Genomic DNA, 16,918 nt, shown 5'->3' on the forward strand with positions numbered 1-16,918 from the left:
AAAACGAATGCACCAATTCTGGAAAGAACAACATCCAGAATCAGAAATAACAGAACAGAGACTAGCAGATCAATGCTGATTTATAATATGAAATAAAGTATTCACAGAAACAGAATTGGATGAACTTCAAAGGTTTACCAAGGGCAAAGAAATCAAAGCCTTGCCAGAAGTAATTCAGAATGTAGAGGCAATCCAGGGGGAGTTGGCAGTGAAGGAATCCAGCAGAGATATACAACTGTTTTCATTTGGAAACCAGGCACCTCTTTCCTCAGGAAGAACAAAGCACTCTAACTAAAGAAATAAACAAATTGAAACAAAGAATAACTGAGCATCTAGAACAGCACAAAAACAACAGAATAAGGCAGTCTGCATTGAAGCTTGTTCCAAAGAAACAGCTAGCACAAGCATTAAAAGATGCAAATACTGGAATATCAAGTATAAGCACCAATTCACTGCAAGAAACAAACCAACTAATGTACAGCACAGCTGCAGTTATAACTGAATACCTGGGATGCAAAATCAACAAAGAAGAAAAACAAACAAACAGTGCACCACAAAAATGGAATGTTAGACTAGAAAATAAGATCAGCAGGTTAAGATCACATGCAAGCAAGCTAGAACATATGAAAGAAAAGAAGGTGAAGAACACGAAGACCAAGGAATACCTAATCAAGAAATACCACTTAGAAAAGGAAGATCAAGGAAGCACTGGAAATAATAAACAGCAAATAACAGCTACAGCCAGGAAGATCAGTAGATACGAAGCTCGAATTGCAAGTTATAGGCAGAACCTCCAATTTCAATCCAATCAGAAACGTTTCTACCAATCCATCAATGGAGAAACTGCAATGAATCAGAAATGTTTCTACCAATCTGACAAGGAAGAAACAGTGCAGTTCTGGAAGCAGATATGGGATAACCCAAAGAAACACAACAAGGATGCGGCTTGGTTAAAAGAGGTAGATGCAAATAAAACAGAAGTTGAATGAAAGAACTAGTAATAACAACAAAAATGGTATAAAAAGAGCAAGGAAGATCAAAAATTGATCAGCACCAGGTGAAGATGAACTGCATGGGTTTTGGTTGAAGCATCTAACTGTTATATACCCACTCATTGCCAAGCAGTTCAACAATATACTACAAGGCTGGAGAAATTGAAAAGTGGCTAACAACTGGGAAAACCTACCTAATTATGAAAAATCCAGCAAAAGGGGCAACACCAGGCAACTACAGGCCAATTACCTACTTACCAACAACTTTCAAATTACTAACTGGTGTGGTAGCTGATCCAGTACAACAGCATCTAGTTGAAAACAATCTCTTTCCACCCAAGCAAAAAGGAAACCGCCCCAATAGCAGAGGAACAACAGATCAACTCTTAATAGACAAAATGATCTTGGAAAACTGCAAGAGAAGGAAGACCAACCTGAATGTGGCATGGATTGACTACAAAAAGGCACTTGACTCTCTGCCACATGACTAGATAATCAAGTGCCTAGAAATAACAAGAGTCAATAAAAACATCAGAAAATTTGTGCAAAGATTGATGGCACAATGGAAGACACAGTTGAAGGTCAATGGTGAAAGACTGGGAGAGGTCAATATCAAAAGAAGAATATTTTAAGGAGGTTCATTATCACCACTGCTATTTGTTATTGTACAGTATCCTCTGTCAACAATACTGAATAACTCAGGACATGGCTATCAAACACCAAAAACACCTGCCAGACTACCCCACCTCCTTTACATGGATTATATGAAGCTGTATGGAAAAACATCATCTGAAATAGAATTGCTGCTGAACACTGTCCATATATATAGCCAAAATATTGCAATGGAGTTTGGCTTGGACAAATGTGCCACGCTCTCAAACAAGGAAAAATAGTGAAAACTGAAGGAATCAAGATGCCCCATGAAAATAACATTAAAAGTTTGGATAAGGAAGACTACTACAAATACTTGGGTATCCTTCAAGCTGACAATATCAAGCACACTGAAGTCAAGAAAAAGATTAGAGGTGAATACATCAAGTGAGTGAAGAAGATCTTAAATTCCAAACTCAATGGAGGAAATACCATGAAGGCAATCAACACCTGGGCAATTCCAGTCATTAGATACACAGCTGGAATAGTGGACTGGACTCAAGCAGAACTAAAAGCAATGGATAGGAAGACCAGAAAAATAATGCTTATTTGAAGGATCATTCACAAGAAAGATATATTTCAGTTTGGAGGAGATGGATAGATTATATTCAGAATAAATATGGGACTAAAAAGTTCCATTTAGCTTATGAATAGATTTTAGAGGGATATTGTTATTAATTTTAGTGTTAGTACTTTGTATGTATCTATGTTAAAGGGGAGTTAAAGCACATTATGAATTTGGTTAATTTTATATTATGGATAATCTTTAGTTAGAATATGATTATTAGAACTATAACCCTGTATTTAGCTCTGGGAAGTGGGGGGGAAGGGGGGTGGTTTGGGGTGGGTGGGATTAGGGGATGTATTGTAAAATCTTGTTTTTGTAAAACTCTTTAATAAAAAAAAAAGAAAATGGCTGGGAAAGCAGATAATAACAAGACCTGACAATGGCTAAGAGCAGGAAAGTTGAAGAAAGAGACGGAGGGACTAATTCTGGCTGCACAAGACCAAGCCTTAAGGACAAATGCATACAAAGTCAAAATTGAGAAGCAGCAACAGACAGTAAGTGCTGCCTATGCAAAGAAGCTGAAGAAACAGTGGACCACCTGGTAAGTTGCTGCAAGAAGATTGCACAGACTGACTATAAGCAGTGGCATGACAAAGTAACAACAATGGTGCATTGGAAGATCTATCAGAAATATCATTTGCCTGTAAGCAAGAACTGATGGGATCATAAAATAGAGAAAGTCATAGAAAATGATAAAGTTAAACTGCTCTGGGACTTCAGAATTCAAACAGATAAGCACCTGCAACATAACACCCGGACTTAACAAATGTTGATAAGAAAGACAAAAAAGTCTCGATAGTGGATGTGGCAGTGCCTGGAGACAGCAGAATAGATGAGAAAGAACTGGAGAAGATAACAAAATACAAATACGTACAAATAAAAAAAATACAAAAAGAAAGACTGTGGCAAAGGCAAGCAAGGGTAGTACCAATAGTAATAGGCCCCTTGGGTGCAATTCCAAAACAACTGGAGCACCACTCAAACACCATTGGTATTGACAAATTTGCCATTAGTCAATTGCAAAAGGTGGCCTTACTAGGAACTGCTTCCATCCTGCAACATCTGTAATACCATCAAACATCCACATCTGCCTATCCCAGGTCCTTGGTAAGGACTTGATAGGTAGACAAAAATGCCAAATCCAGTCTGAACATCTGGCTGACTGTGTGACGAATAATAATAATAATAATAATAATAATAATAATAATAATAATAATAATAATAATAATAGTAGTAGTAGTAGTAGTAGTAGTAGTAGTAGTAGTAGTTGGAAAGGACCTTGGAGGTCATCTAGTCCAACCCCCTGCTCAAACAGGAAGCCCTATACCATTTCAGACAAATTGCTGTCCAGTCTCTTCTTAAAAACTTCCAGTGTTGGAGCATTCACTGCATTGGAGCATTGGAACACTGGTATCATGTCACGCCTTGTTCTTCTGTTCATTAAATTAGACATACCCAATTCCAGCAACCATTCCTTATATGTTTTAGCCTCTAGTCCCCTAATCATCTTTGTTGATCTTCTCTGTACTCTTTCTAGAGTCTCAACATCATTTTTACATCATGGTGACCAAAACTGGATGCAGTATTCCAAGTGTGGCCTTTACCAAGGCATTGTAAAGTGGTATTAATGCTTTATGTGACCTTGATTCTATCCCTCTGTTAATGCAGCCTAGCACTGTGTTGGCTTTTCTGGAAGCTGCAGCACACTGCTGGCTCATATTTAAGTGATTTTCCACTGGTATTGAGCTAGGCACCACCTATATTATGCCTGTACATTTGGTTTTTCTTGCCTAGATGTAGAACCTTGCTTTTTTCACCATTCAATTTCATTTTGTTAAATAGCACCCAGTGTTCATGTCTGTCAAGATCCTCCTGTATCTCAAGCCTATCTTCTGGAGTGTTGGCTATTCCTGCCAGCTTGGTGTCGTCTGCAAATTTGATGAGTTCCCCATCTACCCCCTTGTCCAAATCATTGATGAAGATGTTGAAGAGCCCTGGGCCCAGAACAGAGCCCTGGGGTACCCCACTTCACACTTCCCCCCATATAGATGCATTTCCATTGAGGACCACACACTGAGTACGGCCGGTCAGCCAGCTACGAATCCATCTGGTGGTAATGCTGTCTAACCCTCATTTTCCTATCTTATCAAGTAGTAGGTTGTGATCTACTTTATCAAATGCCTTACTGAAGTCCAAGTAAATTATATCCACAGCATTCCTCTGGTCCACTAATTTTGTTACTTGGTCAGAGAATGCAATAAGATTTGTCTGGCATGATCTGTTTTTGACAAACCCATGTTGGCTTTTAGTAATGACTTTGTTTGCCTCTAGGTCAGTGATGGCAAACCTTTTAGGGATCGAGTGCCCAAACTGCAACTCAAAATCCATTTATGAATCGTTGGGTGCCAAGTAGGCATGGCCCATTGGGTGGGCGTGGCTGCGGTGGTAACAGCAGACTGGGTGGGACTAAAAAGTTCAGTCAATTCCAACTTTGCGAGATCTTTTTTTTCCTGTGAAAAGTTGAAATTCATTTATTTATTTATTTATTTATTTATTTTTGTTGTAGTTATGTAGTGTATATCAGAGGTGGTAACCCTTTGAAAGCTGAATGCAATGAAATTTCATTTTAATGTATGCCTATTAGTGTACATTCAAAATGACAATAAAGTTATTATTCTAAAATATGGAGGAATATGTATGTGTATATTAATGAGTGTATTAACATGAAAATGCCTGTGACCCTGGCTACTGCAATCCTTGCCTTCCTAAACATTTTAACTCATCTGTTGTAAAGAAATCATTTCCAATTTATTAGTGACTGAAATAGCAGAACAGATTAAAGCAAGCTTCATGCTTTTATTCACAATGATCCAAAAATTTCTGGAATCCTATGTGAAAATAGCTATTTGTTAGCAAACACTAGTACACCTAAAAAAATAGGTTAGCTTGTAAATGTGCTTTCAATTTATAAATAGTTTTGGGGTTAAAATAGAATTGATTAATAAAGCTAAAAATAACTTATTTTTTAAGCAAGATGAATTGAATATGCAGAAGGATGAAGGATCTGAACAATGAATTTGGAACCTCAGCAAATACATCATGAAATGCAAAATTTGAAAATGAAGATGCAAGTCAATGGAATGAACTTCAAGAACAATTGAACTGTTCAATTGTACTAAAAAAAACCCAAAAAAACAAACCCTGAAGTGCTCAGAGATGACTCTCTGACCTTTCGTGTATTGCATACTAGTCTGATTCTCAAGATCCCCATCCATTATATGCTTGAATGAGCTTCATACTTATTGTTCTTTCATATCATTAAAAGAACTAAAAGGTTGGAAAAATGCATAATGTAAAGAAAGGTCAAGTGGTAATCATGGTATGAAATGCTGAAACATGAGTAAGTATAATAATTCTTTAGATTTTATGCTCCCTGGAGAGATAGGTGTTCGAAATTGTTCACCTACAAAGGTTTATTCTGTGCTAAATATAGCTCAACATGACTAAATTGTGGAATTATACTGACCTTTTGCTCCTCTGCATCAGCAGTGGCCTTTTCCTTGCTCACTTTCTCAGTCTGAAGCCCTATCTTAGTAATCAAAGCTTCAGCATCTTGATTTCTCAGTTGCAGTTCTTTTTCTTGAGAAGCAAGTTTGTATTTTAAATCTTCTACCTAAGGCAGAACAGCAAAGACATTTGTTTGAAAAAAAAATCAGCATAGGCAGTTTTTCAAAATGTGGTTAGCAAACCACATTTTAGGCTTCAGATAACACATCCGGACACATTAGACCAGGGGTGTCAAACTGCCGGCCCACGGGCCAGAGCGTCATGGAGAAACCGCGCCCATCCCATTTTCGGCAATGGGAAAAAGTTCCGATATGTCGTATGACGTCACGTGACATCGCGAGTTTGACATGCCTGCATTAGACCATCCAGATAAGAACTTCAGGAAGCCATGCCTATGAATTCACTATTCAAGGCTCAGACAGTGTCGATAAGACATTGAAATGCTCATTCTTGAAGCAGCAGGCTAAGAACTATTGATTGGTTCTTGAAGGGCTGCATTCAGAGCAAGAATCAAATTTGAACTCTCCTCCTTAGCTGGTTTGAAAGTGGCTGTTATAGGACACCTGTTCTTTTCCTGTTCATGTTACCTATAGAAGTAGTCCTCAACTTACAGTCACAACAGAGCCCAAAATTTATATTGCTAAGTGAGAAATTTGTGCGTTTTGCCACATTTTATGATTTTATTATTTTTCTTATCACATTTGTTAAGTAAATTACTGCAGTTGTTAAGTTAGTAACATGGTTGTTAAGTGAATCTGGCTTCCTCATTGATTTTGCTTGTCAGGAGCTCATAAAAAGTGGCCATATGACCTGGGACCCTGCAACCATCATAAATATGAACCAGTTGGCAGGCATCCAAATGTAAATCACCTGATCATAGGGATGCTGCAACAGTCCTAAGTGTGAAAAATGGTCATATGTCAACTTTTTTCAATGCCATTATAACTTTGAACGGTCACTAAACAAACTGTTGTAAGTTGAGAACTACCTGTACATATATCTAAGCACAGTGGTGGGATTCAGCCAGTTTGCACCAGTTTGCCAGAACCAGTAGTTAATTTTTGTTGCCCAGGCCCAGAATGGATTTCCAGAAGCAGCACCCACACAGAGAACTGGTTGTTCACATATTTCAATCCCACCCACTGTCTAACCAGCATAAATATGTTTTTTCTGCTGTTACAGAAATTAAAAATAAACATTTCTTTTTTATATTTTGTTATATTCCACAGATTCCTGTTTGTACAATTACTAATTTGAAATGATGAATCCAATGAAGAACAAATAGTACACACTGGGTATATATTATTATTATTATTATTATTATTATTATTATTATTATTATTATTATTATTATTATTATTATTATTTATTAAATTTATATACCGCCCTTCTCCCGGAGGACTCAGGGCGGTGAACAGGGCATATAAATAGAAATACAAAAGTTAAAAACGGATTAAATAATTGCCCAATTAAAACAATCACAATATAAAACCCATTAAAACCCTAACGTTCCCCCATCAGGCCAGGCCAGCTTGTTCAAATAAATGGGTCTTTAGCCCGCGCTGGAAGGAGCGAAGATCCGGTGCCATCCGGAGCTCAACCGGCAGTTGGTTCCATAAAGCCGGGGCGCCCACAGAGAAGGCCCTCCCCCAACCCAACCCCACTGTCCCCTACACAAGCAACAGTCTAACACAACTTTATCAGTATCTCTTGGAAAACAGGTTCAACAAATGCTGTTGATATTCTACATTCAGAGGTAGTGAAAGTCTGGAATATTACAAAAGGTTAAATCTGCATTTTTATTAAATTACTAATTACTAAAGTTTCTAATATTTTTATTAATATTTTAATTTTGGAAACAATTTCCCTTATATATTTCTGCATGCAATTTTTATTAACATGTGTATTTTGATTTTATTTTGGTAGTTACTAATATATATATATATCTTACTATATGTGCATTTTTAGTGGTAGAATCTAGATTACATTTAAGTAACTGTGCACATGAACACATTTGCAAATAGGCTAGGGATTGGGTTTTCACATTAAATTATGAGCAGAACAAATTCTTACACATGTTCATTGAAAACTAGTTACTATTAGATAAATTAAAAGAAAGGCTCTTTGCCCGTGAAGATTCTCACTCATCCTGGTCATAATTGTCTCAAAGGTGCTTCTTTTCTTCAAAAGGCAACTGGACTTTTTTTTCCTTGAGGAAGAAGAAAATGTTTTGCTTCCCCCCACCATCCAGTCCCAACTATTCTGTACCTATCCTTCCATTTCCCCCATCCCCACCCTCCGTCACAACTGATAAAGCTTCTTGGATGAGAAGTGAAATATTTCCTTGTTCTTCCTCAAGGAATAAAAAAAGTCCAGTTGCCTTTTGAAGAAAAAAGCATCTTTTAGACAAGAAAGGCTTTTGTTTTTCACATAGCATTAGATCAAATATAAGAAATTTCAGGTTCTCCAAACACTGGCAGTTTGGCGGGTCGAATCCCGAGTGCCGCGTAACAGAGTGAGCGCCTGTTACTCGTCCCAGCTTCTGCCAACCTAGCAGTTCTAAAGCACGTAAAAATGCAAGTAGAAAAATAGGGACCACTACAGTGGGAAGGTAACAGCGTTCCATGCGCCTTTGGCGTCTAGTCATGCCAGCCACATGACCACGGAGATATCCTCGGACAAGCGCTGGCTCTTCGGCTTTGAAACGGAGATGAGCACCGGCCCCTAGAGTCGGAAACGACTAGCACGCATGTGCGGGGGAAACTTTACCTTTAAACACTGATAATGGTTGTATGCTATTACCCTGGTGTTGACTCTTAGTGACCACATACATTTTCTCCAGGATGATCTGCCTGCAACCTGATTTTACCAGATTTTTTATCTGGGCACCTAACTGCTGTTGCAATGGTATCCACCCACCTTGGTGTTGATCATTTTCTTCTTCTGTTTCCTTCTACCTTTCCCAGCATTATACAACTTCCTCTAGAGAGCTGTGCATGCATGATGTACATAGTATATTCAAAGTGAGATAATTTGACTCCGTTATTTGTGCCTTTAATGAGCACTCTGGGTTGATTTGTTCAATGATCCATTAATTTATTTTCTTGGCAATCTACAATATCTTAGGAGGCTTCTTTAGTATCAAAGTTCAAAAATATCAATACAGATTCTTCAAAGTCCAACTTTCCTTCTGATATAAAGTCATAGTGAAAAAATTGCTTGCATGATTCTGATCTTTGTAGATATAGTCACATTACAGCATTTGAATAACTTTTCCAAGATTTCATTGCTATTTTATCAAGTATCATATATGCTAGTCTTCAGCACATTTCTTAACTGCTAGTTCCTTTATTGTTGATAATCAATGGTAAGAGATGGAGGTACACTCAAGTTCAATAACTTCATTGTCAGTTCTAAAAGCGGTTGATATTCTGCAAATATTACTGGAACAAGCCTAATCAGCTTTAACCAGGCTAGTTAACAGGCATGCACAATTATTTGTGAAAGTTATAATCTAAACATGATTTAGACTATCAGTTTAGTAAATAAAGGAGATCATTGCTGATTTTAGAAAGAATTGGCATAGTCATACTCCACTTTGTATCAAGTCTGCAGCTGTGGAGATGGACAGTAGTATGAAATACCTGTGGGTGCAAATAACTAACAATCTGACTTGGTCTCTTCATACATTATCTTTAGTGAAGTGTGCAAACCAGCATTTACATTTCTTGTGTCAGATGAGAACAGCACATCTTTGTGCATGACTGAGAGTGTTTTAACAAATTACATCACTGTTTGGTTTGGTGGTAGTAGTGCCTCAGATAGAAAGTCCACACAGAGAGTGGTAAGGGCAGCTGAGATTATAGGAAGCTCGCTTTCTGTTATTCCCATTATACCGTTTATAAGTGCTATATACTTAGAGCTCAAAGCATTGTTAGAGACCCCACACACCCAATTCATGGTCTATTTCTGTTGCTCCCCTCTGGGAGGGGGTTTCCAAATATTTATAGCAAAACTAGTAGATTCTGTAACAGCTTTGTTCCTTATGCCATCTGTCTTGTAAATTCATAGGATTCTTTTTTCCCTGCCATGTATATGGATACATTCGAACTAGACTGTGTTGTTTCTCTATGTCACATATGTGTGTGTATGTGTGTGTATGCATAATGGTATTTTTTGACAGATGAATGCAATGAAATTTCATTTTAATGTAAATTTAAAGTGACAATAAAGTTTCTATTCTATTCTATTCTATTCTATTCTATTCTATTCTATTCTATTCTATTCTATTCTATTCTATTCTATTCTATTCTATTCTATTCTATTCTATTCTATTCTATTCTATTCTCATCCTTGCACTGATTAAATAGATTCCAAATAACACAGATACAGATGTTGTAGACATTTCTTCATTGGGTTTTTAGGAGCAATTCAAGATGCTGGTTACTGCCTGTAAAACCTTCATAACATAAGATCTAGTTTTTTAAGTGGCTATTTCAAAAATGGCATGCTTTGGTTTCTTGATTATTTGGTTTCTTGATTATTTGGTTTCTTGATTATTCTTATGTCCCTTGTTGGGACATAAGAAACAGGTCTTCTCTATCCTAATTTCTGTCTTCTGGAATGATCCCCCCAATGTCTATGCCTTTGATCACATTTAAATGACACTTAAAACCTGAGTCTTTCTCCAGACTAAGCACTTGATAGATCTTTTTGGTTATTTGTTTGGTAGTATGGTCATTCTGTCTCTGGATATTCATTTGGTACAATCTCTGTTTCGTTAATTATTTATGTTGCATGTTGGCCAGAGCTGGGATGGGAAAGGTGGACTATACATTACATTAAACAAAAAAACATTTTCATTTCTGAAGGAATTTTTTAACATTGGATCTAAAGATAATTCTGGTTTTAAATATTTATGAATAATTATAAAACTATAGCTCCAAATAAACAGCAGAAAAATATTATTTATTATCCATAGACGTACCTGGGAAGCAGTTGTTTTCAGCTTCTGAATGCCATTTATAAGGTGTTCCTTGTGTTGAAAAATTTTCTGAATTTTCTTCTCTAGAAGATTCTTGAAGAGCATTATTTGCTCTAGGAAGCTCTTAGGAGTTGTATAATTGTATCTCTTCTCATTTAATTGAAATTTTGCACTTATCTCATTCACACTAGCATGGGCATATGCCATAAAATAGCAAATGGAGTCGTATAACTGTGGCTGAAAGTAAAAATATAAAATACATTTTAAATTAGAAGTAAAAATATTGAATTGACTAAATACAAAACTAGACACAATAGATACCCCTCTGTGTTCATATCCAGGGCCAAGATATTGTGACAGGTATTATCATTCAGGTCTTGGTTCATAGGCACCATTTTGGAAATCAGGCAAGGTTCTCAATTTTATACTCCCAGATATACATTAGCTCATTAGACTATCATATATAATATATATAATTATTAACCATTCTTCTGAGAACTATGGCACTCAAATGCCATCTTATCTTTGTCTGTCTGTCTGTCTGTCTGTCTGTCTATCTATCTATCTATCTATCTATCTATCTATCTATCTATCTATCTATCTATCTATCTATCCAGCATCTCTATGCCATCTTCCCCCAAATATAAACTCCAAAGAAAATTAGTTGGGGAAAGCCATGAGGGCCATATTGACATTGATAAATAATATGTTTAATCAAAGGTCAACAGATGACATTGGCATCAACCTCAAATGTTTAGTCACAAGATCTCGCAGAAACTTTTTTTTAAAAAAAGAATTTCTCATCAGTTCAGCTGTAAAAGCCGTGCTACAATTGGAATTCCCAAACAATGCATAATTGATGGGAGTTGTAACCCCATTAATTGGAGTGAGGTCAGAGCTAGGGCCAAAATACATGGATTAAACATATGCATCTGCTTTAAAATGCAAATTACAACACTCAATGGGGAGATGTTAATGGGATCTGAGCAAGAATAGAGAGGGAAAAAAATCATTATTTTCTAGATGTTCTTCAAGCATTGACAGGGAAGAAAATGGTTAAGTTTCCACTCTATTTGCTTGCTCTGATTCCATTTAGCAGCATCCCCCCTCCCCATAACTGATGTAATTTGAATAAAATAAATAAATAAAACCCAGTGTTTCCAAATGTAGTTTACATCTGAGAAAGCATGAAAGCCTCTGTAGACCAATAGAACATGCTAATGTCCAGTAGAAGTCAGCAGAAAAAACAAACAAATGCTGCTGCTTAATTCCATCACCAGAACACAGATCCTTTGACTAGTCAATTCGTAAGGGACTGATGGAGTTATTGGTCAGATTGTTATTCTGCCTCATTCATTGCTGATTAATTCAAACAATTATGTAGCTTTATTTTACACATCAAAATAGCCCAGGTAGAAAAACACATATACTAATACAATATAAAACAATACCACTGATTTTTTAATCTAAAACTACATTTTACACAATATACATCTAAATGAAAGAAGGATGGCACAATTCATTTAGAGGTTGTACATTTGTTTAAGAAATATTTGAAAATCTTGAAAATTTGACCTATTTGTTTCCAAAATATTCATTTTGTTATATAGTAACACATTAAAATGCTGCAGTATACATGTAAGCAATTTCCATTTTGTCCTCTATGACTTCTACCGTAGTTAACTTTCTAATTTGTGGAATCACATCTCCCTCATTTTAATGATTATTTATTGCACTCAGTTCAAGATGTATGCAGTTCAATTAATCAAGGGAAACTTAAAAATCAATTAATATGAATTAAATGAGCTACAGCAACTCTTAGGAAAGTCACACATAATTTACCAAAGCATTGTCAATAATGCTTAGAGATCTTTTGGAAAATTATTCATGAGTGATTGTTGATATAGCTAAACGTTTCAAGCCAACATAATTAATATTACAAAGAAGCTCATTTAGACAACTTGTAATTTATCTTTGGAACAAAACTTATTTTTGAACATGGTTTCTTTAATAAGAACTGCCTTTAAACTAGAATAATGGCACTGAAACTGAAATAAGGATTACATGACTTGGATGCAAAGTGACTAAACACTCACTTTCTGAATGGAAATGTTTCATGCACATTAGGAAAAAAAATGACAGCAAGCAAAGTTTGCTAGACCTTAAGTAGTTAAATTACTCCTCCTATCACTTTCTATTTTGCACACAGTCTCTCTCTATAGACATGTATTAACAAGGAGAACTTTCTTCCAGAATTGCTGGCCTCTGCCCAGCCATGATCCTTATGAGAGACATTTACGTAGTAGTTTTGAAAAGCTTTTGGTAACACTTTTATTTGTAAATCAGCCAGGAAAGAGGTGGGTTCCGGTAGAGCTGGAAGTGGCCTGAGACAACTTGTTCCAATGGGGCAAAATAACTATTGTTATCAAGCTTAACAAAATGGCACAGCATGGGGTGCATGCTGAGCTGCTGAGCCCAAGAGCAGCTGGTTGTAATTCACACTGTTTTTCACAAAACTCTAATCGTTCTGAGCAGACCTCTTTGATGATTGGTCTTCCTTGCATTTTCAATTTGTCACTTTCTCTTATGATAAGGTCAGCAGTGACAACACTTCCTGACATTAACAGCTGTGTCTTCTAAAAGGGTCATTGTGGAACTACTAATTGCAGTAATTTCATTAGCATAAATTATTTATTCCACTATTCAGTTATCTCCAAGGTTTTGGTGGTGTTTTGTTCAATATTGCACCTTATTTTTTTCAGGATCAGCTCTATCAAACCAAAAGGCAAATAATATTATGGCTAATTTGACCTTCTTTAGAAGTAAAATCTTGTACTCTCCCTTTTTATTTAATTTAGAAATGTTAAATATCAGTGGATAAATGTATAATCAATAATGCTTGTATTTCTAGTATTCCTTTTTAAATGATCAGTATAATAGGAAATATACATATTTTAAGTGAAACATGTTTTTCAAGCATCTCCATGTAGCATGAACAGATCCAGCAATGATAATAAATATTTAGGAATAATTTTCCATGCATTTTATATTCAAGTATCTAACAAAGTATTTAATAATAAGTAAGATGGTCATGGACACCTGATCAAATCTTGCGCAGCCCCACCATGCATCTTCAGTGTCTCACTCTGCCATATTCTGTAGCAGTTAGAATAGTTTGAGGGACGATTTGTCATTTGTATTAAGCTGAACACAAGCAAAACCATCCTTTAAATTTAATGTAACACAGTTACGAACCTAAGGGTGCAAACAGTCTGCATGGCTTTATCTCTCTTGTATGAAATTTGAATAAAAGATCTTAATAGAGTTATGGATGAACTTTCATATATGTCCTCATGCATGTTAATGGTGCAGTATATGTATTTTTTAAGAAAAAAAATGATCCAACATCAACAGATATGTATGGCATACAATTCTGCACCATTGTTAACAAATTGTTAATAAGGTGAACAAATCATCTAGCTAATAAGAAAGAAAGAAAGAAAGAAAGAAAGAAAGAAAGAAAGAAAGAAAGAAAGAAAGAAAGAAAGAAAGAAAGAAAGTCATTGTGTCCAGTAATATGCATGAAAAATTGCTACTCTGGCAAAAATTTATGGACTGAGACCAGAAGCTTTTCTTTTGGCTTTGAAATTGAAAGACCTTCCATCCATGTATCACTGCTCCATATGTGGGGCTTCTGCAAGCAATGTCCGAAACCGATAGGCCCAAACATTCAGATGAAAAGCCTATGGGCACATTTTTCCTCTTTGATTTGAGGATAAGATACAAAGTTGGCAGCAACTTTTTTGATTTTTATGTACAATTTAATCCACCTAAATATCCCATCATTGTTTGGCTTTTATAGCCTTTCAATACATGCAGTTACTATGGCTTTTAAAATCATGGGGTTGGACCAATTAGAAGTTGAATGAAGGTTCTACTAATGAATGTAATTATAGATCTTGAATCTGTTGTCTCAAGTTTACTGGATAATGTAGCTTATGCACGCTAATGACCATTATATGTGGTCAACTGTCCTTAACAAATGGAAATAAATGGTTTCCCCTAGATATTTAAAATCAGTGTACAATAGATAAATTGTATAAATTAAGAGAGAAAGCCAGATCACATCAATGAGTCCTCAGTTGACAGAAAACTACACAGAGGAGACATTATTTTTTTCCCCTTGCAGTAGTTAAATCCCATATTTCGGGTAGGCTAGTAAAAATCCTCACATGCAATACAATGTTCAGTAAGCCATACTCTCTTGCAGATACTTACTAGAAATGAATTCATTTATTTTTCTAGTTTATTCAATGCAAACTTGCTTCTTCCCTCTCCCACCATTTCACCTACTTGAACCTGTTGCTACTTTCTGTTCAGTTTCTACTTGTAAAATTCAAAACGTGAAAATAATTTGAGATTAAGAACAAGAGGGAAAATGCTGTTGGCTTATATATAGCAGGCAGTGCTGCTTCATCTAGTTCAATGTATGGCTTCTTTCTTACACCATTGAAGAAATTAATGAAGAAATTCTGAAGAACTCATAATCTTCACTTTGGGAATTCAAAAAATAGCAACAGTAACAATGAAAATGGGGTAATGGTAATTTAATAACTAACTAGTAATACTGCTGAATATAATTTTTAACAGATGGTATCCAACTCAAGAAATAATAAAATAGTTATTGTATTTCACAATCTTATTACAATTCTTGAAGATAGAGCTTTAGCAACTTTACATTGTCTCTTCTGGTACTACTTTTGTACAACTTAATCTTAATTCTTCAAAATATTAACCGTGAGAAAAATAACGTAATATGCAGTCGTGTGTGTTTGTGTATCTGAAAAATGTCACATCAGATTATCAAAACCTATGTACCAAGTTAATGCACTCAGGAAAGATTTTGTTGAAAAATTCTGTTTCTAAACTGAGACGATTTACATATTAACTGTTCATATAATACTATTGTTAAATTGTAATTTGACATAATGCATGGATCTCTGCATAATGAGCTGTGTTCTTTCCCCTCCCCCAATTAAAACCACATAGAAAGGAGAAAGCCTAAATAATTAGAACTCTTAAGCCTAACATATTAGGATTGAGGTAACAAGATTTTAACTATATTTATTTATCTCCAAAATATGTTTAGAGCAAGTTACATCACTGCTGACTAAATAAAGCTGAATTCATATATACTATGATACACACACACACACACACATCACAGCACATCATATACACACACATATAGATACACACACTGTATATACAGGCACTGCATGCATGCATACATATATACATACATACACATATATAAGATCTCTGTGCATATCCAGCAGAAGCCATATTCTAAGAAATAATGTATTATTTGGATTAATATATTGATTAAAATTAGTTGTCTGTAAAGTTCCCATTTGTAAAATTAATTGATCCCTCCATCTGTACTTATTAACCATAAGCTCCCCTTCACAGAAAAATTGCTTCCACACAAACATATGTACACATGCATACACATGGACATAGCTTTCCCTCCTCCCGCAAAAAAGCAATACAAGAAAAAGGTCTGAGTATGAAAACATGTATAGTATTACTAATTATTGATATATTCAAAAGCCCTACATGTAGACACTATAGATAAAGTGTGCTAGATTATACCAAAACTATAGCCCATAACATACACAACATATGTTGCCCAAGATCATGTGGCAGAAGCAGCACAAATCCAGGAAGAACTGCTTTAAGCAGTTGTAAACAAGTCTTATATTAGCAATCCCACCTTCTCCAAAGCATCTTTTTCCCCCTCAAAACTGAAGCAAAATTTCATTTGGATAAACCTTTTTTGTGAATTTGTATAATCCATTTTTAGTTATCATTATTATCATTTATAATACTTTGTAGCACATATCCATAATTTCACTATGTGCTATGTGAATAAGGTTTTTTTAATATTCTCTCTTATTTATTATAACCTTTGTATTATAAAGTATTATAAAGGATGGAGGATGGAGAAAATGCCCTATTATTCATATGGTTCATAGTATGCATATATTTATATAGCTCTTACTATTATTGCCTGATTTTTATAAATAGGAAGGCCAATTTTTCACAAATAATAATAAGATTTTCAAAGAGCTGCTTTAGGTTGTCAAATATCAA

The 16,918-nt window shown here is 35.5% G+C and overlaps 1 protein-coding gene across 1 annotated transcript in view; it reads right to left on the minus strand.

Annotated features, from left to right (window-relative positions):
* Window positions 1-16,918, minus strand: part of DNAH11 (dynein axonemal heavy chain 11) — a gene marked incomplete at its 3' end in the record, with an annotated part of 228,403 nt that overhangs the window by 88,171 nt on the left and 123,314 nt on the right. The window contains 2 exon segments of the mRNA XM_083379026.1: window positions 5,738-5,884; window positions 10,766-10,999. Coding sequence (XP_083235152.1) covers window positions 5,738-5,884; window positions 10,766-10,999 — 381 coding nt within the window.

This window comes from Vipera ursinii (genome assembly GCF_947247035.1).
Source record: "Vipera ursinii genome assembly, chromosome: Z".
In the NCBI taxonomy this organism is placed as follows: Eukaryota; Metazoa; Chordata; class Lepidosauria; order Squamata; family Viperidae; genus Vipera; species Vipera ursinii.